Here is a 26,939-nt window from a genome sequence, read left to right on the forward strand (position 1 = left end):
AGAGAGAGAGAAAGAAAGAGAGAAAGGAAAGAAGGAAAGAAAGAAAGGAAGGAAAGAAAGAGAGAAAGAGAGAAAGAAAGAAAAGAAAGAAAGAAAGAGAGAGAAAGAAAGAAAGAAAGAGAGAGAGAGAGAAAGGAAAGGAAGAAAGAAAGAAAGAGAAAGAAAGAGAGAAACAGAGAAAGAAAGAAAGAAAGAAAGAAAGAAAGAAAGAAAGAAAGAAAGAAAAAGAAAGAAAGAAAAAAGAAAGGAAAGAAAGAGAGAAAGGAAAGAAAGAGAAAGAGAGGAAAGAAAGAAAGAAAGAAAGAAAAGAAAGAAAGAAAGAAAGGAAGGAAGGAAGGAAGTTAAGCCATTTGTCCCAGGTGACACGGCCAGCACTGGAGCAGAGATTCAAAACTGCCAGCTAACTCCAGTTCTCCTGTCTGTGATGGTAACCTGGCCCCGAAACGATTCTAGTAGACTAAGCCCAGCAAAGACTATGTCTCCAGTGAGTTTAAATTAAGAAATTTTGTGTTGATCTTATGCCAAAATACTCGATAAAAATATACAAAGTATGTAATGTTATAATGCCCCAATTTAAGGACTGTTTAAATAGTGAGTTCTTGGAATATTTACTCAAGAATCTTTAACAGAAAAATCCTCAGCTACAAATAGCTTCCTATTTCAAGGACACTCCAAAATTTTAATATTATGATTTTAGAAGAAAAACATGAGAGAAAGTATTAGGAAACTAGTGCTCCCAAAACTGTTAAGAATGTTATTGCAACTCTTAAAAGAAAGGCACCGCAGGAAAGTGCAGTTGAGTACAACGTGTAATTTTCCTAAGTCTGGGATAGACATTTCAGGGTCCCCGTCATGCCTTTGCAAATAAGTATCAAGAAATAGAAGAGGCCCTAAAACTTTTTGGTGAGCTTTCCTCCTCAGTGTCTGGCAGGCTGGTGGGTCAGAATTCTGAAAGCTCACAGATTTGGGACATTTCAGGGCTTATTCCCTGGTATCCATGGTCATTGTTTTTGCCAGTTCCTTCAGCCGAGGACAGTTTGACACCAGATTCTAAGCAGCCTCCGTATACTGCTTGGACTCCCAGCAAATCTATAATAAGTGATGTAGTCCCAGAGCCCTGGTTCCTTGCTGTTGTCTCCAGAAGTTGGTGATGAAGCTGGAGGGGATCGAGAGTCTTGCTTCCTCTATTCTGACAAGGAAGTCCTGGGTCCAGAAGAAAATAAAGGGACTAAGTAAGGGGAGAGAGAGAGAGACAAGAAGAAAGGCAAAGGAAGCAGACCACCAGGTGATCAAAAAGAATTCCAGATACAGATACAGTTCAATTCAAATCTTCTCAAAAGTTTGTTAAGCCACTTTGCTTTTTCAAAACACCTGCATTAGTACCTGTTTGCACCAACCAAAAGAAATCCAAGAGGACTTTTGCTTTTACTTAAAAGGGTAAAAACCGTATTCAGCATTTGTTTTGCAGTGAGATGTTACAGGGGTGGCGTGCACCCCCAGCAGTGAGGGCGGCCCCACCAAGCTCCCTCCCAGGGACTACGCTCAGCAACTCAGCACCCATTCGCCACAGCATTGAGCTGTGTCTGTGAGCATCTGTGCTTTATCTTGATTTATTTTGTGCATTTGTTAGCAAGATGTGTCCTGGGGGATCAGAAAAGCCTAAGAGAGGTTATTTTTTGGGTCTGGGACCCCTCAAAATTTTTTCCATATAAATTAATGGTATTTGCTTCTTTTCTTAGCTTTATTGCCATTTTGGCCTTTGAAAGGTTTCATCTACTTCTGGATAGTGAGGGAAACGTGTAGTTCATATTAAAGCATCTGCTCCCTCAGGAATAATATTGTTCAAGAGATAAGTTAGCAGCTGCAGCTAAGACTTTGGAAGAAAGAGTTTTTCCTTGTCGAAGAATGGAAGCATTGTGCGGAACACTCTTGATTTTAAAAACACAGGTCGCAAAAGACCTTCAAGAGTTCCTTTGCATAGAGGGAGAAAGCCTAGTCCTGGTGGCCTTGATCTTATCCTAGACCACTCCGCCCTGCCTGGAGCGATTTTTCTGTTACAATGACAAGTTACATTCCCTTTGCTGGGAATGCTGTTTGTTCTCTTGTCTCTTCGCAAGTCTGGCCCTTTCTGGTTTAGGGATATATTGCTCCTCCGAGACCTTCCCAGACTGTCCTGTCCAAATAGCCCACCCCGTTCCCAGACACGGTTGATCACATGACCCAGTTTGCTTCTTTTATTCATTACCATATTCCCACCTTCTAGAAAAATAGTACTTGATGTTTATTGGAACCCCTCAATACGAAAGAGTGAGTGAATAAGTGGGTGGATGGATGGATGGATGGATGGATGGATGGATGGATGGATGAACATCCATTCACATTTCTTATTTTATGGAACCAGGTGCCAGATGGAGTTGGATGGGGAAGAATTACTACCTTTTCTGTTTTCTTAGGCCAATGGTTCTTAAAAGCATGGTCCCAAACCAGCACCGTGGAGTCAGCATCACCTGGGAATTGCTGGAAATGCAGATTCTTAGGCCCTACCCCAGACCTGCTGAGCCAGAAACTCTGGGGTGATACCCAGTTGTTGCTTCTAGCAGGTTCTCCAGGTGACTCTGATGCTTGAGAACCACTGCCCCACGTCACCAGTGCAGGACCAGATCTATCTGATGACCCCATGCATCCCCAGCCCTAAAACAATGCCTGGCACAGAGTAGACCGGAAATATTTGTTGAATGAATTACTCCTTCTACTCTTTCCTGCTGCCCCCCTCACCCCATGCCTTGCACATCAAAGGCACTGGGTACACAAAGGTGGAGGAAGGGAGTGAGTGCCATTCTGAGGAACTGAGGGAAGCTTTTGTGCTCTGCACCGCAGACCTTGCCAAATTTAGAATCTCAGCTCATCCATTCCTCCTTCCTGTGGCCTCTGGAGCAGCAGAGGAAATTTCCAGCTGCTGCTGGATGCGAATTTGTTTTCATTTGACCCTTGGGCTCCTGCAAGTGAGCCCCGGGGAGAGGATGATTAGAGTTGGGCTTACCTCACCTACATCTCCACGGGGAAAGGGTGTGGGGAGCGGGTCCCTGCGAAGAAGAAGCCAAAGTGGAGCCAGGCCCACAGCACAGGCACTGGCGCCTGAGGTGGCTGGAAGGGGCCGCCGGTCTTTGCTGCTCACAGATGGGCTCCTTGTTCCCACGCCAAGTATTGCTCTTGGCCCCAGGAGGCTCTCGGCACAAAGAGGGACTTTCTGGGGGCTCTCAGCCTTGCCATCTTATACCCTGACTTCCAGGCTCTGCTTCCAGAACAAAACCACAAACAACGAAGGGCCACAGAGCCACTTTGAAAGGACACCTGTGGCTTTCAGCTCTTACTGCTGAACTGTCCTGTTAGCTTGTGACAGTGCCTTCAGCCAGATGCAGTGGTGATCTGAAAGCCTCTTAGGTGCAAGATCCTGTACGGAGGGGAAGAGGGAAAATAGGTGGAATCTTAGTCTCTGCAGTGGGCCCGAGGTTGGAATTTGATCCTGAGGCTTCTGATGGGGAGGGGGCCAGCTGGAGTGGTTGTCCGGATTACTGAAAGCAGAATTAGGCACAAAAAGGAGGATCCTATGTAAAGCCTACACTGGAAGTGTCCTCCAGTTGATGTACCCAGACAAGGGTGGCTCCAGGCGGGCTGAGGGCCAGCCCCTTGGGGCAGATCTTTGTGCTCAACTTATTAGCTGTTTGACCTTGGTCAGGTCAGCTGGCTGGTCTCCTAGCACCAGACTTGCAGCCATTGCCTTCTTTTCGTTTGTTTTCACCACTGTTTACAGCTTCTCCGTTCCCCCAAGCTGTCCATACTGGTTTCTCTCAGGTGGTGGCTGAAAAAGTAACTCCATCCAGACATAGGGACATAGTTTACCCCCTTGGCTTTAAACCAAGCAGCTGTCCTCCCTGAGCCTCAGAAAGGGGATTACAATAGTGTGTTCTTCATAGGGGAGCTGTGGAGACTCCACGAGCTCCTGCAGTAAAGAAGTAAGAAAGGATCTGGGTACTTCAGCCTTCAATGCGTATTGGGCCCCTTGTAACTTGTTCTCTTAACAGCAGTATTGTCCCTAGCTTTCAGAACCTCATGGCAACACTAATGTCAGTTGGGTTTAAACCTTGAAAGGCCTGGATTCTTGTCCTGGCGTGCTAATAGTCCCTCCCTTGCCCTCGAGCTGGGATCGATGTGAGCATTAAATGTGGTAATGTGAAGATGTGCTTTACTTTATGGGTAGAGAACTTTTTTTTTTTTTTTTTTTTTTTTTTGTAATGAAGGGCCTAGACCCACCGTGGGAGAAAAAATTCAGGAATCCTGCAAAACAAGGCAACTTTATTCATTTGGGGGTGGTTCACGTTTGAGAGAAACCTAGGAAAAATTTAGTAAATCTGCTTTAAAGTAGACCACAGGGGACATGAATCTTTGTTTTTAAAATTATGAAATATTTACATTTTTCCTTCCACATTAACTGAGAGACAGACATTTGAAGAAAGAGGAGGTATGGCCGAAGGAGAACCCCAGCCAGCCAGGCCAGAAGCTCAGCAAGGCATGGTGGGTAGAGTCTGGTCTCCTCTGACCTGCCCAGGTCCTCAAAGTCCAGCCCTGCTAAGGGAGTCCGGTGACCTTCTCTCTAGAGAAAGGGTCACCGTAAGATTATCTTCTTTTATCTTTATTCTTTGAACCATGATGATCACATAGCCCCATAAATTCTATAGGGGGAATTTTCCTTTGGACATAGGAAAGTATTTTTTTTTATGGTGGGTTTGGTGAACTTAGTATATTATTATATTGTTGGCTTTGGAGACCTATGATGTATAATAATAGCAATAACAGTGAACATTTATGTGGTAAATATGCCTGTACTATGCCAACCTTTATTCTGAGTGTTTTATACAATGCCCAGTGATGCAGAGTAGACACTGTTTTGATCCCTATTTTACAGATAAGCATCTGAAGCCCGAAGAGATTGAGTAACTTGGCGGAGGTCGTTCAAATAATGAGCAGTTGAGCCAAAATACAAAGGCCCCGTACAGAGTTCACACTTGGTTGCATGCCAGGCTGTGTTGTGCCGTATTTAGAGTCTTTGCTGACTCCCCTGATTTCTAGTTTTACTGGAAAATTTAAAAACACTCTTCAGGCTGGGCACCTGGGTGACTCAGTCGGTTAAGCATCTGACTTCGGCTCAGGTCATGATCTCACCGTTTGTGAGTTCAAGCCCTGCATCAGGCTGTGTGCTGACAGTTCAGAGCTTGGAGCCTGCTTCAGATTCTGTGTCTCCGTCTCTCTCTGCCCCTCCCTCCCCCCCCCTTTCTCAAAAATAAACATAAACATTAAAAAAAATACTCTTCCAGCTGTCTATAGATTTCTTCATTTTAACTCTCCTATAAATCTTTCCTTAAGTCACCCCACTCCCTACCAACAGTTGGTCTGAGTTCCAATCCTGATGTTGGGTAACTGGGATGGAATCCTGTGGTTTGCTTTATGCTGGCCAGTGCTGAATGGATCTTCCTAAGGTTATTGTTCCACAGTGACTCACCCCAAAAGAAAAGAGTTCTCCAGTATGGAGGTCTTTCAGTGTGTTCCCGCTGAAAACTAAGAATACCAAGACTTCAGAACTCTAAGCAGATCTGCCAAAAAGGGGCTCGTGACAGACAACTCAGTGTGAGAAAACTGCTGAGAATCAGAAGGGCATTGAAACTATCAGCAACCATTTCCTTTCTGCAACATCAGCTCCTTTGTCTCCAGCAAAGCTACACAAAGTAATTTTCTGAGAATCAGAAGGGGTTGGAACTCTCTCCTCTAATCACCTGGTGTTTAGAGATTTTTCCTATATTGATTTAGTCTGCGTGCCCTCCTTCATGCCACGTGCACTATGGTACTCAACTATTTTAAGCTGCTTTGCAATATTTTGAATAATCTGTTGACAGAAGCAGCTTCTTGGGGTTTAGATGTCTTGGCCCCACTGTACTTTTGCTTTAGCTATGGTGTCAAACTTTATTTTAAGCAAAAACAAACAAACAAACAAAACCCTGATCTCTGTTTTCAAGGAAAATCGTACATGTAAGACCAGTAGTGGAAACTGATAAAAATGGTGCTGGAGGGGTCTGGGATTCCACCTGCCTACACCACTGTCTTCCTCCCACTTTGATAAAAGTTGAAAACCACTGACCTGTTGAATAAGGTCCAAAGTACTTATTTAAGTGTGTACCTAATTTTACGTAGGAAAACAAAGGAAATTGTGGGCTAACAAGATTAAACAAAAGGAAATGTAATGAGGCCGAGGTGCCTCAGAATATTTCTTCGTGTTCCCTGTGGTACCTATCAATAAAAAAAAAAAAAGAACCAAAATCTCAACTTAGAGTCTCTTGGCCACCAGCCCAGGACTCTTTCCAATTTGTCATATTATGTTTCCTTTTATCCATAAGAACATTCAGATACACCATCAAGGAAAGTAGACATTGCTCTTCTTGGGGGTTGTGAAATTGCTCTGTTTTGTGAAACTGCACAGAACTGATTTCTTCAGAATTCTTCTTTTGCTAAGTTCCAATTCCCATCATTCAAAGACTTCATTCAGTCATTTATTTTTCCCTCCTTCTTAATTCTTCCTTCCTTCGTTCCTTCCACCCATCCACCGTCTATCCATCCAACTCACTGTTATTGAACACCTGCCATTCTAGGTGTTGGGAATATGATGATGAACAAGACAGATATGATGTCTCTTTGCCCTCATTTAAGGGCTTACATCCCTTAAAACCCAGTGTGGGATGATGTGGAAGGGATTCTATACATGTTTCTGGAACTGTTAATAATACTGTCAATGTGCCGACCTCACTTCCTCTATCATAGTCATATCATCATCAATTTTTAGCACCAGAAGAAATCTCCTTTTTGTTTTAATTCCAACAAAATCTCAGCAGAGCCTCAGAATATAAACCAAACATAGGCAGGTAGGTCTGTTTGCAGACAGAAGAGCGCTATGCAGCCCACAGCCCTTCTGCTGCCTTCAAGGTTCTGGATAGACAGCCAAACCCAAAGGCCACTGATGTTGCTTTCTGTCCTTGGTCCAACATGATTCCATATTCTGAAGGTGGTATCCTGCCTATGTGCTTATGTCCCAACTGTAGAGACAACAAGGATAAATGTGTAAACTCAGACCCTCAGACCTCAAAAACCACAGAAATGGTAACTAGCAGCCTCTTTATGCCCTTTCAAGAGTTTCAAGCCGCAAAGCTTGGTTCTGTAAACCACTAGAATGGGACAAGGTTTTTCTCCCAACTTAATCCAGAGACCTGTGTATTTTATTTTTCCTGTCCCACTTGAGATGCTAAAAACAACCCCTATGCACCACTGAAAAGGAAACAGGACAAAGGAGTGTATACATGTTTGTTTCAAGTTGTTTCTGAAAATTTTAGTTAAGTTGAAATTATGTAATCATGCTTAATTTCCTGTAGGGGGAGGGGGAATGTCCATCATAATTTGAGACAAGTGGCAGTTTTGCCCCTGGCAGATTTAAATGAGAAAAGTGAATGCTGGGATGCCAAACCACCGCATGAATGCGCATCTGTGCCCATAGTCTTAATCAACCTCTTTGTTTGGTTCCTTTTTTTCTTGTTGTTGCTGTAACAGTCAGTGACACCTGCCCACGTGATGCAATGGCATTTGCACAGAGCAAAGCCCACGTGCTTCTCCTCTGACGAGTGGCCCCATAGGTCTCATCCTTAGAAAAAAAGCGATCCTCAGATTTAAAGCACAAGTTTCTGAAGTTTCACTACCTATATGTGTACATATGTTGATACAGCTACCTGTGATTTCTCCACGGTGGCTCCTTCTTTATGGATTTCCTACTCTGCTTCCTTCTGTCTCCTCTTTTCTTGCCCACTCATTTCATATTCAACTCAAAGAAGGCCAAAATGAAATTTTAAAAAAGCAAGTAATTACCCAGTAAACTGATAAAATATTGATACAGGCCAGGGATCGCTGAAATTGCCCAACGTGTGTATTTTACTCCCCCTGCTATACACATACTCTCCCTGCTATACACATACATAACACATTATTTTTTTTTTAATTTGAATGCCTTTGGACTTCGCACATGCTTTCCATTTCGCCACAGTCCCCACCATTCTCTGTCATATTTCACACTCACCCTCCTTCATGACCTGTTTTTATAGTCGGTCTGGTCCCTTCTTGAATTCCAGGGATTTTCTAGTCTGCCTTCCTTAGGAATCTTCTGTGCGCAATTTCGAATTGTAGAGTGTTAGAAAAGACACTGCTACTTTGTAGATGTGGACAGTCAAATGGGAGGAGTTGTAAAAGCAAAGCTATAAATACAGTACTCATTTATGGAAAGTGATTAAAGAAAAGAAGAGTTCCACCCATTGCTGAAAATGGTATAAGATGCCAACCAGTAAATCTTCCTGATTTATAAAGGAGTCAGTAGATTTTGCCTGTAACCTTGCGAATTTTGCTTGGGTCGTTGATTTCGGCTAATGGAGCTTTTAAGTTGTTCACAGGAGTCTTGAAGCTGTAAGATGACTTGATGACGGGTCCTTAATGTCTGTGTTCTCAAGTGTCCTTCTTCTTTTCCAGTTCTTCTCTTGTTTCTTTCCATTATCGTCCCCTTTACCATACTCTGTGTCCGTAGGATGTCTTTAGTTCTCATTAGTGCTGTGGACGCATCTGCCTGTGGCATTCTCCAAACTCTTAGGGGTGAAATTGGAACACTGTAATTGTTTCGCTTTTAATAAAACCCTCTTATTTTCCATTTCCCAGCAGATATATGGAGTGATCACTCCTTTCAGACCGATCCGGATTTGCCGCCTGGCTGGAAGAGAATCATTGACGTCGCTGGGACCTATTATTGGCACATACCAACAGGGACCACTCAGTGGGAGCGCCCTGTCTCCACCCCCGCAGATCTCCATGGTTCTAGAAAAGGGTCACTTAGTTCTGTAACGCCATCTCCTACCCCAGAGCACGAGGTAAAATGGAGTATCTTTTTAACAGCTTAGTAGAGTGGATGTTACTTGTGATTTCTCTTTAGACTTGTTGCTTCTGCCCCAACAGGTCATCAAGGTAAGGTTTTTGATTATCATGCATGCTGCATTTGAAACCGCAGAAATGCTTCCTCTTAGTGTAAATAGCGTTAATACCATCTTTCAGGGATGTTTTCATTTTTTAGTGGCTTTTGGTTTCTTGAAACAGCATTCTAGGTACAGAAAGTTAAGAGAGGCTGATTAATGAGAAGTGGTTAAGATTCCCTGAGGCTCACTGAGGCAATACTTTACTCCGTAGGTGCCATTGCATGGCGCTGCCCCATAAAATATTTACACACAGAAGGACGTCTCTTGGCCAGACGTGTTATAATTATTGCATATCTTATTAGCCTTGGGTCCTTTTGGTTGCATGGAGGGGATGTCTGCAGGAATAACCCTTGAGAGCCTTCAAATGCTTGATTTCTATTTTTTTTAAAGGATCTGTTTATTTAGCAGAAGTGATGTTATTTTAGACATAAATAGCAGCATAAATTTCTGCTCTCCATGAGGAAGAAATATGATGTTTAAACAAAGAATTGCAGCTTGAAAAAATTCCACGTGGTATTTATTAACACAAAGATTCTTGCAGCTGACCTTTGTGAATCCTGATAACTGAGTATTCAAGAGAATTGCAGTTGGAAAAGGTCACTATTAAGTAATGGCTTTTTTCAGCAAAGTAGTTGGATCCCTAACACGCAGGCATTTCTGCCTGCCTGACCACAGTCTTCTGTTTTTTCAACAACCCATTTTCCTTTACTTTGAGGACACAGAGGGCATCTAACCTGCATCTCTCACCTGCAAGGCTCCTCTCCATATTTGCAACTATTATCACCCTTCTTGTCATGAAAGTAGACAGTGTCTTGTTTCTTACATCTGTGTTTCTTTATTTCATCTTCTCTGGAAGGCAGTGAGATCTATATTCCAATCACATGCCTGCTCTTACAGGGCTTCAGCACCTCACTTACCCTGCCTAGGCCCCATATTCTCCATTTTTCTTTCTTTCTTTTTTTTTTTTTAAGTTTATTTTTTTATTTTGAGAGAGAGAGGGGGAGAGAAAGAATCCCAAGCAGGCTCTGTGCTGTCAGCACAGAGCCCGGTGCAGGGCTTGATGTCATGGACCATGAGATCATGACCTGAGCCAAAACCAAGAGTTGGACAAATGCTTTATGCTTAACGGACTGAGCCAGCCAGGCACCCCTCTCCATCTTTCAAGCGATGGGTTGGGGTGAGCTCTACTCACGGTGATAGCCAAGGGCCTTGGTTTGTTGGAACTTGACACTGATAGGCACATGCTTCAGTATTACCAAACCACATAGGATTTTGTTGCTAATCACTGGATGACTTTATTGAGGCATAATGTTCCTATTCACTGAGCAAATTCCATTCATTTACTCATCTTGTGTTAGGTTTGCTGGGGGATAAAGATGAGCCTCAAAGAGCTTAGCATGAAGTGGAGTCCTTCTCCTGTCTCAGTCTAATTGCGTCTTGGCATTTGTCCCTGAACCATCAAGTGGCCTCCCAGAAGCGGAGCCAGCCAGGACACAGCCTCTGCTCACTAAGAGTAGACATCCTCTCTCTTTCTTTCCTGTACCTCTTTTCTCTTTGCATCTTTGTTAGAATCTCTTTCTCCATTCCAGGTCTTCATTCCCCTATTACAACCCTTTAACCATCTTCACCACATGGGGGTGCCCTATGGCGGGGGGGGGGGGGAGTGTCAGGGTGGGAAAGAATCAGCTGATCCCAGTATCCACACATTACAAACAGGGAGGCTGAAGCGCAGAGAGGTCCGTGACTGGTGGCGCCATTGGATCTAGAACTCAGAGATCCTGAATGCTCCTGAATCCTAGGCCATGGTTGTTCTCGCTCAACCTCCTTGGCTTTAGGATCTCAGCCTACTGCGCTTTCTCATTGTCCCAGAGGTTAGATTGGCCTCACTTTGACATGTCCCTTTTGTCCAGTGAACCTCCTGTCCTCCCTCCGTGCAAGAGATGAAGCTCGTGAAGCCTGCCTCCTGAGACCAAGATGTGGGTGTGGTAAAGTCAAAGGAGGACATCCTAAGTTTCTGTGACTTGAATTTTTTATTTCTTCAACTAATATGGCAGAATTTTGTTTCCACGTTTTCTACAGAAAATCTTAGGAAGCATGCATCACAGATAGGCAGCGAACCCTCGGGAAGATTACCAGGTAGCAGAGTCCACCTCTAATCCCTGGGCCTCCTTCTGATGCCCACATATGCCTGTTCTTCCTCTGTCTACACCTGCTTCCCATTCCCATCCTAGCTATTGCTCAGGGCCCCTTCCCAGGCTCAGATTGTGTCCCATGGCTCCTGCTTCCTGCTTCCTCTCCTAGAGTTTAATGTTTCCCTAATGTATCCACAGCACTCAGCCTCCCTGCTGCTATTCTTGATTTATTGTGGTTTTCAATGTATTTTCATAAGTGTCATTTCATTTGTTCCCCTCAAGATGGAGAAGACCGCTAATATATTCCTTATTTAAGAAAAGAGTTGGGGTGCCTGGGTGTCTCGGTCGGTTAAGCATCTGACTTTGGCTCAGGTCATGATCTCACAGTTCGTGGGATTGAGCCCTGTGTCCCTGTGTCAGGTTCTGTGCTGACAGCTCAGAGCCTGGAGCCTGCTTTGGATTCAGTGTCTCCCCCTCTCCCTACCCCTCCCCTGCTCATGCTCTGTCTCTTTCTGTCTCTCTCTCTCAAAAATAAATAAACGTTAAAAAATTTAAAAAAAAAGAAGAAGAAGAAGAAGAAGAAGAAAAGAGTTAACTGAGGGCACCTAGGTGGCTCAGTTGGTCAAACCTCTGACTCTCAATTTCGGCTCAGGTCATGATCTCACAGTTCCGGAGTTCGAGCTCCACATCGGAATCAGGCTCTGTACCGACAGTATGGAGCCTGCTTGTGATTCTCTTTCTCCCTCTCTGTCTGCCTCTCTATCTCTGTCTCTCACTTTCTCTCTCTCTCTCTCTCTCTCTCTCTCTCTCTCTCAAAATTAAATAAATAAATAAATAAATAAATAAATAAATAAATAAATAAATAAATGAGTTAATCGAAGTTCAGTGAGCTCAGTAGGCATGCAGCTGGGGTAGGATGGGCATGTGCCTAGCTCTCTGACTTTAGATATTATGCTCTGCCCCCAGTAGTGTGTCAATTTCCACCTTGCTGTTGGTCTCATTCCTCTCTTCTGCTGTTAACCATGCCATTGTGTCGACCCTTATCCCTCCAAGGCAGTTTGTTAACAGATGTGTCATTTTAAGTTTGAGGGAGAGCCACGCCCCTCCAGCTCTTTAATAGATCAGTGGAATAGATTTTCTTCAGATCAGCCTTTCAGTTGTTGACTTCATACACATTTCCCTCCTGTGCGTAAGGCCGTTAAGCAAAAGAACTGAGCACATTTAAAAGGCAGTAAATTAAAATCACAGAAGCAAAGGTATGAACAGGTAGAGAGAGGAGGAGGGGGAGTTGGGGACAAACCCAGCCTGCCATATACCCGGGACGTGCAGGCGCTGACACGGATGTTAAACCAGAGGCACTAAGGGTAATGGAGTGTTCATGGTGCCGAGCTCATGGCTTATCTCACGACTCCTCCTCATAAAACCCTCTGCAGCTGGTACTGTAGTTGTCACTGACTTTTTACATTTGACAACACTAAGCGAGGTGAAGCTTGCCCGAGGCCACACACCGAACGGGGGTGGAGCCAGGCTCAAATGAAGATCCGCTGACCCCCAACCTACCCCAGGCTTCACTGTACCGTTTACAGGAGACTTGGCAAATCTCAAATCTCAGCCCAAGGGAGGGTCACGGCACGAGCAGAGCCTGCTAGAAAATGACTTCTCTTGATAACATTGTCTCAGGTGCTAATGACAGTGGAAGAGAAATGATTATTTCTCTGACACCGTTTCTTTGATCCCTAAATAGAATCTATTTCAACTAATTTGGAACCACAAGAGAAAGCAAAATGTTAAGGATGAGAAGAAACTTGTAATATGTCGTGTTAGAAGTGCATATTTTATTCAGCTTTTCCACGAGCTCGTTTAAAAAAACAAAAAACAAAAAACTCCAAGTTGGTGCCAAATCTGTTGACTCTGCTTCACAAAAGTTTAGGACTGAAGGCTTCCTTACAGTTTGCAAATTTTACATTTCACATTCCAAAGTTCACCAGGGAAGTGTCAAGCACAGTGGATGATATTTCCTCTGCGCATGCCAGCAGTATTTTCTGAAGTTTGTAAACGGCTCAGGAAGCATTTGCTATTGAAATTTGGCCCACAGTAGTCTCCCTTCAGTCCACTGATTTGTTCCAAATTCCTTGGATGTTGAATTTTAGAAGAGGGAGCCACACAAAATATTTGTATGAATAACTGTTGGCCTGTAGGCAAGTCTCGCCTTTCAGTGTTTTCAACTGAAGGTGTTTCCTGGTTTCTTAAACAGGATGGAGGAGAAAGTGGGTCTGAAGCAAGGGAAGGTGGAATTGTTTCTCAGAACTGTGATCTTTTCTTGATCACAATTCGCTCTGTTCTTGCTGCATCGCTCGTGGTTTGTCAGGGCTCTGAGCAGCTCACCCCCTGGGAGGGGAAAATCCGCATATTACATTAGAACTGTGGAATTTCTTATACACTTAGAAGTAAGATGAAAACACAAAGGAGCTATTCTGGAATCTTTTTACTGAACTTCTTGACCCGATCAAGTAATCGTGACTGGCAAGAATCCTCAAGAAGGGCCTCGTCAATGCTTTTTTTTTGTTTGTTTTTAATGTCTTATTTATTTTTAAGAGAGAGTTGGGGAGAGGCAGAGAGAGAGGGAGACGCAGAATCCAAAGCGGCTGCGAGCTGTCCAACACAAACCCCGATGCAGAGCTCGAACTCATGAACCATGAGATCATGACCTGAGTTGAAGTTGGACACCTAACCGACTGAGCTAACCAGGCACTCCCATGGCAGTATTTCTGAGCCTGTGAGCCTGTGGGTCAAGGATTGTGGCCAAGGTGACCTCTGAGGCTTGTAGGACATTTTGATTCCTTGGTCCTACCCCAGGCCACTGAGCTAGACCCTCTAGGGGTGGGACCTGGAAATCTGCCTTTATCATAAGCTTTCCAGGTGATTTTGTGCCGAGTAAGTACAAGAGCTGGCACTCTGGTGAAGCTCGTCTCCCTGTCTTGATTTATATGTTACCTCCTCTCTGGACTCACCCTACTTCTCCTGGGAATTACTGCGCTCATCCCTGAACTTTTTTTGAAAGCCCTTTATTCCATAGGGTCTTTTTGTAGTATTATTAACTGGTGGCATGTCCGTCTCCCTCCTTGGGGCGGGGGGGTCAAGGCCTGTCCCCCTCATTTTGTGTCCTCAGCACCTGGCATAGGGTTCGTACAGGGTGATATTCATTAAATGTTGGCTGAATGAAGGAATAAACCAGTTTCATAGCTGAGGGAGCTCTTAGTTGACTTACTGTCGCAGCAAAGCCGGTACTAGTGTCCCCGGGCTCCTGACGCTCTCTTAGCTCACAGACATTAATTCAGTTCCTCAAGCATTTGTCAGTCTGTTTGCTAGTTTGACTCTCTCTGTCTCTCTCTCTCTCTTTTGTTTTTTTTTTTTTTTACTTCTCTGGGTTATGTTTGTGTGATAAACCGTCACTCTATTCTTCTGATAGTGTCACATCCAACAAAACACAGAAAGCATTTTAAAAAGAAGTTTAAAATATGCACATATATATGAATTTAGTGCTCATTAACATTGCCTGGACTGTTCCTTCGTGTTCCAAGATTAAGGTGTTCTGTCTTTTATCATCAAGGCCACACATACAGAGGCTCAAGTCGTGGCAAAAGAGGATGAAGAAGCATAATTCATTAACACTTTGTCGTCCATAGGTCCCCAAACTTTTTATTCTTACAAATGGCCTTATTTTTTTTCCTCCATGGAAGAGAGTAGAAGATACGGAAACTGTCACCTTGGGCACCTTCGGGCAGCCAGTCCCTGTGCTAATTGCTAGTGTTCGTAATCTCAGTTTGCCCACACTCTGATGGTGAGGTCCTCTTAGTCCTATTTCATAGACAAGGAGCTGAAGTCACAAAGCAGATGAGAGCAGAGGCAGGGTTTGAATGCGGGCTTTGCTGCAGAACTTCTGAAGTGCCCGTGGAGGTGATGCTTCTACCTTCCATCAAAGTCACTACGGAATGTTCATTCTTTTGCTTTGCTCTCTGCCTGGTTCTCGGCAGGTTCACCTTCCGTGTTTGCTCTCCAGCTTACATTTTGATACCACTTCTTAGAGGCTTTCTCTTCCCTCTCGAACATCCTCAAGAACATGATGTAAGCTTGCTTCCAGCAGAGGAGCAGGGCAGCCTTCCTGTTTGACTTGTGGACTTGCTTTCTAAGATCTCAGAAGAGAAATCAGGAAGAAGAAAACTCTCAGTAGTCAAGGTATACAATTGGATTCCCTTCGTGGGTCCATCCTCACACAGATTCTGCTGTGTGGCCGTGAACGGCACCATGCTGAAAGGTCATGGAGGGTCATGATAAGCACCATGCTCCAGGGGCTGGGTCAGTCATCAGGGACACACTGCCTCTGAGGAGCTGAGAGGCTCCACAGCTCTCCCAGAATTCAGCATGGTCACTTTGATCAGGATAAGGGGTACTTCACCTGGTCAAGGTCGAGAGAAGCACCTGGAGAAGCACCTGTAACTGGCACCAGAACACCACTGTGCCAAGACTTAGCTGCATCACCTGCAAGATTATTAGCTGGGGGGACATTGCTCATGGAAAATGATCTCTGTTCTGCCTTCACTGGCCTTTCCCCTGTTAGTCTTGTCCTTCCTAAGGCAAATTGCCCACCTGCCTTTCCCTCTCTCACTGTTTTTCTCTTTGTCTCATCCTTTCTTTCACCTCTCACTCCCACCATGCAGACTGCAGACCGGGATGGCTGCAGACTTTCTGTAGAACCAAACAAGTTCTTTGGGTTGTTTTCTCTAAAAAAAATTATTAGCTAAAGTGGTGTATTCTCTCTTTAAAAAATTAGATGAGGGGCCCCTGGGTGGCTCAGTCGGTTAAGCATCCAACTTCGGCTCAGGTCATGATCTCATGGTTCATGAGTTCGAGCCCCATGTCAGGCTCTGGGCTGACGGCTCAGAGCCTGGAGCCTGCTTGGGATTCTGTGCCTCCCTCTCTCTCTGCCCCTCCCCCACTCATACTTTGTCTCTCTCAAAAATAAGTAAACATTTTTTAAAAAGTAGATGAATAGAATATGTAGTTCTTAAAATTCAAGCAGATGGTTTTTATCTTTTGTTGCCCTTAATTTTAAAAAAGGAAAATTACAGTCGCTTATACAGGGAAGAGAATTTCTAAAAATGAGGGTTTTTTAATATAGGAGGGAAAAGGGTCTTTTGTCCTAGTCATAACATGTTCGTCCTTATTGAGTTTTGTACTAAAGGGTTTCTTTAATGGTACCCATGTTATTTTAGCTTTTGAAAAATTGCTGTATATGACCTTTGTTTACTTAAATCTGCAAAAGGTGATTTTTGGAAATTTGCCAGCTGACTCATGTCTCCGTAGCATAAGAGCTGGATTCATACAGTCTTAGAATTATAATCAACGTTTATGTTATAAGGACCCAACATCCAAAGGGTAAATACATTAAAAAAAATTGTTAAACCATACACACATACAGAGAACTATTTTAATTAAATGCCAAAGACTCTTCTGAATACTTGTTTTGCAAAAATACTCTTTATTTCTAGTCCCACACAGTGTCTGTTGAGGATAATTTGATTTCGGATTCCTTTTATCAGACACCCACTCTTTTTTTTTTTTTTCCTACAAGAACATAATTACCTGGAGTCTTACTAATTCACCATCTGATATCCTTTTTCAACATTCAACTGAAGTGAAAAACAAATATTGCTCACATGTAAACAGTGATGATGATTTGGGATCAAATAGGCTTGTTTTCCTTTAAAAAAAAAAAAGAAATTCTAGCTCAGAATTCTTGGTATTTCACGTCCTTATCATGAGTACCCCTGCAATGGTGATTCAAAACCTTTGAATCTGGTTACTGGCCCCTCTGCAGATAATGAGGGGTTACTGGCCCCTCTGCAGATAATGAGAAAAATTGAGGATCTTCTCCCCTAGGAAACACACATACACAAAACCCCACCCTGATTTCAGGGGGTTCACAGGTCACCTCAGCTGTGTTATTAATTTTCTCAGCAGTGAAAACTGGATGCTGCTTTTGGGGATGGAGGAAGGACAGAGGCAAAGGGTGAGGCAGCATTCCTGCTCTTTTGCTCAACGAAAGACAGATGATTGTTTAAAAAGTAAATATAGTGATCTAAGTCCTACTTTATTTGGAAAACCTGCAGTTCAGATGCTTAGTCCAAAAAGGAGAGTGACAGTGATAGCAGCTGTGCAATAGTGATGACAAATTTGTATTTGCAGTGTCTCTGCTCTCGTTGAGTCCCATGGAGTTGACTGAACACCTCTTTCAACACCTGGCTCGTTTGAACTTAGCTGCTTTGGCTTTGAGTGGGTGTCAAAATCAGACTAATGTCATGAGCAGACATTAGGGGTCGCTATTCCCTTCTCATTTTCAAAGAACCTCAGTTGAAGGGACTTAGGTGGAAAGTCTCCATGGTTGATTTATCATCCAAGAAGAGAGGTTATGGGCCTGACACATCAGTGGAACAGATACACAAGGCCGTCCCTGGGTTTTGTGTGCTTCGTTTATTTCCCCAAATGTTAGATGAAAAATATCTGAATATTCACTCAATATAGAAGAAAAGAAAAAGACCACAAACAACATTGCCTGTCGCCTGAGGTGAATGGAAAGGGGTGTTCAGAGTCAAAAATCTATCGCAAGCGTTCTCCCAACAAGGCAAGGCTTGGTGCTTTGCTCTGCGATTATGTTTACAGAATCCTTTTGTGATCAAATACTAATTCATGAAGAAGCTTGTGTGGCAAAGAAGCAGAGCTTTTGATGAATTTGAAGAGTTTACATTAGGTTGTGTAGAGCTATTTTTTGTCAGGTTAAATCTCGGCAGATGTGGCCGTCGGGCTGTGTTTTCTTATATCCCTCTTTCCCTCTCATTGTCCTCCTTTTTTCTTTTATGTGAAAATAATTTGAGCCCCAGCTTTTCATGCCCTTGGCCCTGGACATTCCCCAGTTTTCAGATGTGCACATCGACAGGCACCATCCCTAATTCCACCCCCACCTCAAGAAGACAGTTCTGTTTGGTTACCGGAAGAGAGAAGGTTTTCTGTGGAATTAGGTGCACTAGGCATTTAGTATTTGACAGCATATTGTGTGGTTTTAAGGCCACGTGTGGAAGACCACTGACTGCTAATAGTGTTCAGTCGTTTGCCGTGGTAAGTAATGCACACTGCGTCTCTATCCTCCTTGCTCTAGGCTGCAGGTGATAATCTAGACCTAGAGCCGGCTAACAAGCTGCTGGTAGAGTGAATTTGTTCCCTAACCCATCCTGTGAATATCAATGCTAACAACGGTGTCTTGTGTTTTTTTTTTTTTTCTTTTCTTCTTTCCTTTTTTTTTTTTTTTTTTTTAAATCAATGTGCTTTTTCCTATGTGAATAATTATATGTCTAGAAACAGCCATGGAGTGATTTTGCTGTTCTGAATGGGGGAAAGATTAATAGTGACATTTGGAAGGCAAGTATATTGTCAGATTCTAGATCATTTAATATTTCGTCCTTTTTGCATGGCTGTGGCTGTGGCTGTATCTTTTTCTTCTTCATGAATATCATCCATTCTGCAGGGACGCAGTGATGGGGCTTCTTGCTAGGGATGTCCAGCTCACACACATGTTGCCTTTATTTAATGTGTCCCGTTGTGAATGACGGCAAGCCGGTTGCCCCAGGCTCCCCGTTGTCTTGTACGAACCGGGGCTTGCACCGAGCCAGCACCCAGCGGTCCTTGCATGCCCTCTCCTGCCTAAGCTCACATACACTCTCTGCCTCATGCCGGGAGGACTCTTCTCCCTTTTGATATTTGAGGCCACGTCACGGGCCTTCCCCCTTTCCCCATTAACAGGGGTCTGTTTTCCTCTAGGATTTGCATGCAGCTACAGTTAACCCGGACCCCAGTTTAAAAGAGTTTGAAGGAGCGACACTCCGCTATGCATCTTTGAAACTCAGGTAGGACATCGGCAGGACCTGCCACCATGCGTGGCTTCGTGCAGCTGGAGTTTGCAGTAGAATTCTAAGTCCAGTTTTCTGTTTTTCTCTCTAGAAATGCCCCCCATGCTGATGACGACGATTCCTGCAGTATCAATAGTGACCCAGAAGCCAAGGTTCGTACGAGACCCGCTTTTCAGCAGCCAGGTTATATTCTTGCAGCAAAGTAACGACTTTGGAAATGGCTCGGTTTTTATAAACGATCAACCCAGAGCCACCTACGATGTAATTATTCCTCAATCCTCTCTCTTTCCAAATCTCCAACACTTAAAATAAATCCCCAGGAGAAGTTAGGCTTGGGAGAGTCTCCATGATCGTCGAGACTCTGCCTGCATCTCACTGCATCGGCTCTTTGCACACTGTAGTAGGTTGAAATTATTGTTCGGACGGGTGGGCTTCAGAAGCCTTTAGAGACAAAGCAGGCTCTGCCTTGCAGAACAACGGGAGGCTGACAGGTGGGACAGGACTCCTCGTGCCCGCCTCTCCCAGGACAGCCTCACACCTTTGCTGTCATTTTCGTAAACACAGGCCTGATTTATGGTAGAAAACGAGAGTAAACTTTTGCTTCTGGACCTTTGGTGGGGCACCAGCAAGGCCACCATGGGCGTATGGCCAGTGCAATTGCACGAGGTCCCGTGCCTGGGGTTTAATGCTGTGTGGTCACCACCTTGAAATTCTTAATCATTTTATCTTTGACTTTGCATTTTTGTAAGTGAAGTCCAACAGGGTCGTGGAGCATGCCCCAGGAAGTTGGAGCTTTGGTTTATGCATAGTCCTGCCGCCTCCCTACCTCCCTGAGAGGTTCTCAACTGCCTGTTCCCCCTCTCCTTGGCACCTCGGGCCTTGCCAAACATCCTCACACCTGCTTCCGTCCAACAGTTACTGGTGCCTTCCATTCCAGTAGGGGCCTGTGAACATGGGGAGGGTTCGCCTTGGGGACACATGCCCCCGTGGCATCTTGAAAAGGGGTGAGAGAGTGGCCTGCCCAGCACAGGCTGACAGCACAGAGGTGTGTCCCGTGGGGGTGAGGCCCTGCCCGTCCACAGTTCTAAGCACTAGTGTGCTTGGCACAGATGTCACCATACCCTTGGGGGGTCACCTGTCTGCTGTGGGTCACGGTCATGGGAAGAGGGGAGTCCCTGTTCCTGGGCAGGGCATGGAGCATCGGCCCAGCAGCTGGGGGGATGGGGGAAGCCCAGAAGGTGATGGTTTGTGGGGGCGTGCAGGGCCCTGGGGCACCTGCGAGTGCCTACACTTAACCCTGCACGTATCCCTTTGCCCAAGGGAGCATGACTTCAAATACCAAGTAAAAAACACCATAATGAGCGAAGAGAGAGAATGCACAAGAAAGGAAACAGTTTTGTTTCAGTACTTTTTACAGCATTTTCTTCCTGCCTTTTGAACAGGGGCTCTTCATTTTCATTCTTCATATTTCATTTCCATTTGCAAGCTGGTCCTGGATATTTTTTCTGAGTCCCAAAGCAGATCTGTGTCTATGAATAAAACAGCAAGTAAGTTCCCTTAGTAGTCGTTACATGGGAGACACCGCGCAGTTTGAAAACATTGACTCCTTTGCTGCCATATCGCCATCAATGCTGCGCGAGTCAGGGCTCGCAGCGGAAGCCTCCGCCGATCCTGGTCTGCTCAGCTTCATGCTAAGCACGGTCTCCTAGGATGAAGGCCATTCCAGAGCAAGTGGCATTCTGAACAAGTCCTTGGGCTGCTGCTGACATGCTGGCCTTTTAAAGATAAATTCTGTGGCAGGGAGCGGATGCAGTAAAACAGGAAGACAGGCTGGGAATAATTTGCTTTGCTACCAGGTGTTTTACAAGGCTTATCAGCAAAGCCTGGACAGGAGGGGCAGTGGGCAGCCCTATCTCCCTCTGCCCTGAAGGGCTGGGGAGTGATGGCCTGGGAAATATAGCGGGTGGGAAGGGGGATGCCCCGGAGGAAGATGGGCTTGGTACCAGGAACAGGAGGCCAGGTTGCAATATTACCCAAGTTGTGCTTTCCCTTTTTACCTCTCAGGGGTACTGTTCACTGCATTCTTTGTCTGCCACCTTGCTAGTGCCCATGCCGCTTCCAACGCCTGTTGTGAATTTGTTCATGTTAGTAAGGAGGCTTAGTTTTGTCATAACTCGCCTGAGTTTGAAACAGAGAAGTACATGTGTTGTATTTATTTTAATGTATTTTAAGTTTATTTATGTATTTTGAGAGAGAGACAGAGACCGAGAGACAGAGCATAAGTGGGGGAAGAACAGAGAGGGGGAGAGAGAGAATCCCAAGCAGGCTCTGCATTGACAGCACAGAGCCCGATGTGGGGCTCGAACTCACAAACCATGTGATCATGACCTGAGCTGAAATCAAGAATGAGACATTTAACTGACTGAGCCACTGTGCCTCCTGTATTATTTATTTTATACCCTACTTTGTTCTATATAAGATCTTAGAAGACTTATGAGAACAAAAGCTTTCTTTTTTAAACCACAGAAAATATAAAAGAATAATTAATAAATCTGTCTGTACTGGGACAACAGACAAGAGTCAGAAAAGATTAGGGCAAAGAAAGAAACATGACTTTTCAGATCATGAAACTCTGCACAGTAATGGAGATTGACCTGCAGGTTTATTTTTGTGCCTCTAGGTGATCATTTACATCAAGGATTCTTAGGGTGAATGGCACAAATCCCTGGAAGGACAACTCAGAATCCTAAAAAGATGTTCACAAACTATACGTGCTTCTGACTAACCTCACCCTCCCTAGATTCTGAAGGTCCTTGTGCTGTAGAAAGTCACTGTCATTGTTGAGGACTTAGAGGACATTGGGAGGGCAAAGGGTTTTATAACCCTACAATATATGAATCACACTATGCATGAGGCAAAAGCCTCTCAGTTCATTGCGGTATGTAATGGATTTTCTAGGGCTTCTTTATAAAGTAACTATAAAAATGAATATTGAGTGTTAACTTTTTGCCAGGCATTGTCCTAAAGACTTTGTATCTGTTGATTCTCATCCACAGAAAAATTCAGTGGGCTAAGTATCATTATCTCTAGATTGCAGATGAGGAAACTGAGGCATAGAAAGTTAAAGAGCTAGAAAGTAAATAGAGTCAAGATCTGAATCCAGGCCATTTAGCTACAGAGCCCACACTCACTAGACTTTGTATAGAGAAAATTCCTTATACATTGCATATTTGAAAGTTGGTAAGAGAATAGATGTTAAAAGTCCTTATCACAAGAAAAAAAAAACTTTTGTATGTATGGTGATGGATGTTAACTAGACTTATTGTGGTGATCATTTTGCAACATACACAAACGTTGAATCATTCTGTTGTACACTTGAAACTTATAATGCTGTATATCAATTATACCTCAGTTAAAAAGAAACATTCTCTCTTGGAGCTGTATTTAGGGGCAACCACCAAATGATGTGTCCTCAACAATATTCCAACTCTATGTGGATACGTAGAAATTTGGATTTTGCCAGTTGGTATTTCACAGCATTAGTCACTGGAAGCAAAGGATGAACACCCAAGCAAAACTCATTTCAAGTAAATTGAAAGATTTACTTGATTATAACAGTAATTATAAGAAGATTATAACAGTGTGGACGGAAGATTATAACAGTGTGGACCAGCTTGCAGCTTGCTGGTCTGACTTGAGGCAGTGATGAACTGTACTCTAGAAGTGGAAGGGATAGGCTGCAGGGTTTTCAGACCGTCCCTTAATAGCAAACTTTCAACTAGGCTTATGGTCAAGGTTGGACCTAGATCAGGAGTGGAGATAGGCTGCGTTGCTGGTGATTGGCAGATCCGCACACTTTCATTCACCATGCAGATGGCAGGACTGACCTCCCTTAGAGGAAATTGAGGAGTCTGGCTGTGCTTCCCTCCTGGATGCATGGTCACCACCCCCTAAGGGAAGTGAGTGAGGGAAGCCCTGCAGAGAAGGCCAAGCTGTTCTTTCAGAATTACAACTTTATATATATATAAATATATATATACACACACACACACAATTTATTGTCAAGTTGGCTGACATACAGTGTATACAGTGTGCTCTTGGTTTTGGGGGTAGATTCCCGTGATTCATCGCTTACATACAACACCCAGTGCTCATCCCAACAAGTGCCCTCCCTCCTCAATGCCCATCACCCGTTTTCCCCTCTCCCCGCCCCCCCCCCCATCAACCCTCAGTTTCTTCTCTGTATTTTAGAGACACTTGGGGTTTGCCTCCCTCTCTGTTTGAAGCTATTTTTTCCCTTCCCTTTCCCCATGGTCTTCTGTTATGAGTGAAAACCTATGATATCTGTCTTTCTCTGACTGACTTATTTCATTTAGCATAATACCCTCTGGTTCCATCCACATTGTTGCAAATGGCAGGATTTCATTCTTTCCCATTGCCAAGTAGTATCAGAATTACAGCTATTTTAAAATCCAGCGGCCCTAAGTGAAATTATTTTTTTACAAATTTTGAAAAAGTCACTGAGTTGAGCACTGACTTCAGTGAAGTCACTTTGGAGGAGTGCCCCAACAACACACACACATACCCTCTGTCTGCCACCTGCCTGATTAATGCCACCTGGGCCAGCTAAGAAGCAGAAGTGGCCAGACCCACATTTTCCAGATGTTCAGGATCTTTTGTGGAAGTAAGTTCCTTCTTCAGATAACCCTTCATGTTCCTTCAGTCTGCCAAAGACCAGGAAACTGAGTGCCCCCCCCCCCACCCAGGTAAGCAGAAAGTATCCTTTCTTTAGGGGGAAAAAAAATTAATTGAATGTGCCATGGAATTGTAAATATAGCCCTTGAGAACTGATTACTAAAAAGTTATTACAGATGATGTCTGCCTTCCTAAATGAAACTTACATGCTAAAAAAATAAATATCATTTTAGGCTGTTAGGATGTAGGTACGTACAAACCCTCTCTAGCTATTCTCAGTCTGGCCACCTTGATAATCATTTGTTGGGTGAAACCTCTATAATTAGCAGTGGCAACATAAAATGACGCCCCCCCACCACGCACATATGCATCCCCTAGACATGCTTCACCTCCCTCCCACCCTCCCCAAAGAGCAAAGTATTTTTATTTATTTATTTTTATTTAAAAAAAAATTTTTTTTAACGTTTATTTATTTTTGAGACAGAGAGAGACAGAGCATGAACGGGGGAGGGGCAGAGAGAGAGGGAGACAGAATTGGAAGCAAGCTCCAGGCTCTGAGCCATCGGCCCAGAGCCCGACGCGGGGCTCGAACTCGCGGACCGCGAGATCGTGACCTGAGCTGAAGTCGGACGCTCAACCGACTGAGCCACCCAGGCGCCCCAAAGAGCAAAGTATTTTTAAAACTCTGAAAATGTTTTTCGAGACTGCTTAATTTTTTATACAGTAATTTTTTTGGTAGTTGATAGCAGTGTATATGTGTGTATAGAATTCCAAGCTCTTTTTTTTTTTTTTTTAAGTTTATTTATTTATTTTGAGAGTGAGAGAGCATGAACAGGGGAGGGGCAGAGAGAGAGAGAGCATCCCATGCAGGCTCCGTGCTGTCAGCACAGAGCCCAGTTTGGGGCTTGAACTCATGAACCATGAGATCATGACCTGAGCCAAAAGAGTCGTACCCTTAACTGACTGAGCCATCCAGATGACCCCTGAGCTCTTTATTTAACTTTTTATTTTAAAATAATTCTAGATTTATTGAAGAGTCACAAAGATTGAGTTCTTATATACCCTTCACCTAGCTTTCCTTAATAATGTCTCCATAATCATCATACAATTCAAACTAATAAATTAATATTGATACCATATTATTAACTAAACTATAGACCTTATTCATAATTTTTCTTTTTTTTTTTTCCACTAATGTCCTTTTTTTTTGCTCCAGGACCCAATCTAGGATATTATGTGTCAAGAGCTCTTTAAAAATTATTTCATGGGGCACCTGGGTGGCTCAGTCAGTTGAGTATCTGACTCTTGGTTTTGGCTCAGGTCACAATCTCACTGTTTTGTGAGTTTGAACCCTGCATCTGGCTCTGTGCTGGCAACGCAGAGGCTGCTTGGGATTCTCTCTCTCTCTCCCTCTCTGTCCCTTCACTGCTCATGCTGTGTCTGTCTCTCTCAAAATAAATAAACTTAAAAACTTTTTTTAATTTAAAAATTATTTCATATATTCCTTTCCATAATTCTCAGATTTCCCATTTCTTAACTCCATTAATATAATATTCCATTTAATTAATAGTACCATAATCTGTCTAGACACCCAGTGGGCATAGGAGCACCTTCTAGCCCTGCAAAGCAGAGAGCTACAACTTTATAAAAATAGGTGACTTTTTTTTTCTTTATTTATTTTCAATATTTTATTTTTAAGTAATCCCTACACCCAACATGGGGCTCAAACTCACGACCCCGAAATCAAGAGTCACATGCTGTACTGACTGAGCCAGCCAGGTACCTGAGACTTTTTTTTTTCTTTTAAATTATTGCTTTGGTATAGCTCGCTGAAACTGGTATCACCAGGTCAAAGGCTGTCAGTTTATGGCTCTGTCACCTACTGCAAAATTGCTTTTCAGAAAAGCTACAACAGCACGTAATTCCACCAGTAATGTCCTAGAATATACCTCTTCGTTCACTGCCTGCTTTACTCTAGCCTTTGCCATTTTAATTTATTCACCCTCGTTTTATGCATGTGAGTTACTCTGTCCTCTAAAATTTCCCCTTCGTAAATTATAGAGAAAGAGCATTGCTTTATGAAACTCTTGTTCCTGTCCATCCTTGCCTGTTTTTTCCTCTTTGCTTGTTTAAATAAAAACTTTATTTTGAAATAATTTTAAATATACAGAAAAGTTGCAAATATAATAGAGTTCCCAAATCCTCTCCCCCCAGCTTACCCTGGTGGAATAACCATAGTACATTTGTCAAAACTGAGAAATTAACATGGGCACAAAATGATTAACTGAACACATTTGTTCTGATATTACCAGTTTTTTCTTCTAATGTACTTTTTCTCTTTCAAGACCTCATTTCGGGGTACCATATTGTGTTTAGTTCTATGCATTTTAAATTCAAAACTTTATTCATTATTGTAATCTTAAATATTTTTCTCTAATTATTTTTTCTCTCTATTTTGTGTTACTTTTCCATGTGAAAAAGGGTTTAAAATTCCTGTTACACAAACCTTTTGGAGATAATTGCCTCTTGTGCTTCATTTTTTCAGAAGGCAACTCCTTGCCGTATTTGGGCAGCCCGGTAGCTTGCATTTCTAAATTCTCATAATTTGCTGTCTGACCTCTTGCTCATCGTACTTTAATACCGTAAAATCCAAATTTAGCCCCATAAAACTGTCCTTTTTTGACGGCATGTAGCACACTGTTGGCCAAAAGACTGACTGTAATGACCGACACTAAAATAAAAATTTATAGTTAAATTGTAGAAAACTTAATGCTTTAAAAAAGGGTGCTACTTAGAGTTCTTTCTCACCCTTTGTGTCCCTCTGTTTGGACTTCTGTAAAGGAGATGTTCCGCCACCTTGTGGAAAGTATTGAAAATTACATCTTAAGAGAAATCCGCAAAGGCTATATTTCATTTCGAATCATTAAATTGCTTTTAGCTGAAAGTGTGACACTGGAGATAATCTGAAGGGCCTTCTTTACAGGTGAACAAAAAAGTGAGTCCCAGAACATTTGAGTAAATAAGTTTCCTATGTTCAAACAATTAGT

General features: G+C 43.4%; 1 protein-coding gene across 13 annotated transcripts in view; it reads left to right on the plus strand.

The window, feature by feature from the left end:
* The window catches only part of APBB2 (amyloid beta precursor protein binding family B member 2), a 387,308-nt gene that overhangs the window by 251,191 nt on the left and 109,178 nt on the right, over positions 1-26,939 (plus strand). For 7 of the 13 annotated variants that reach the window (XM_040485032.1, XM_040485027.1, XM_040485042.1 and 4 more), the window contains 4 exons: positions 8,794-9,002; positions 18,647-18,709; positions 19,109-19,194; positions 19,289-19,349. In XM_040485032.1, coding sequence (XP_040340966.1) covers positions 8,794-9,002; positions 18,647-18,709; positions 19,109-19,194; positions 19,289-19,349 — 419 coding nt within the window. The remainder of the gene's footprint in view (positions 1-8,793; positions 9,003-18,646; positions 18,710-19,108; positions 19,195-19,288; positions 19,350-26,939) is intronic. The other 6 variants (XM_040485041.1, XM_040485044.1, XM_040485051.1 and 3 more) reach the window with 3 other exon arrangements.

Source organism: Herpailurus yagouaroundi, unplaced genomic scaffold, assembly GCF_014898765.1.
Source record: "Herpailurus yagouaroundi ecotype Mexico unplaced genomic scaffold, PumYag 28, whole genome shotgun sequence".
Lineage (NCBI taxonomy): Eukaryota > Metazoa > Chordata > Mammalia > Carnivora > Felidae > Herpailurus > Herpailurus yagouaroundi.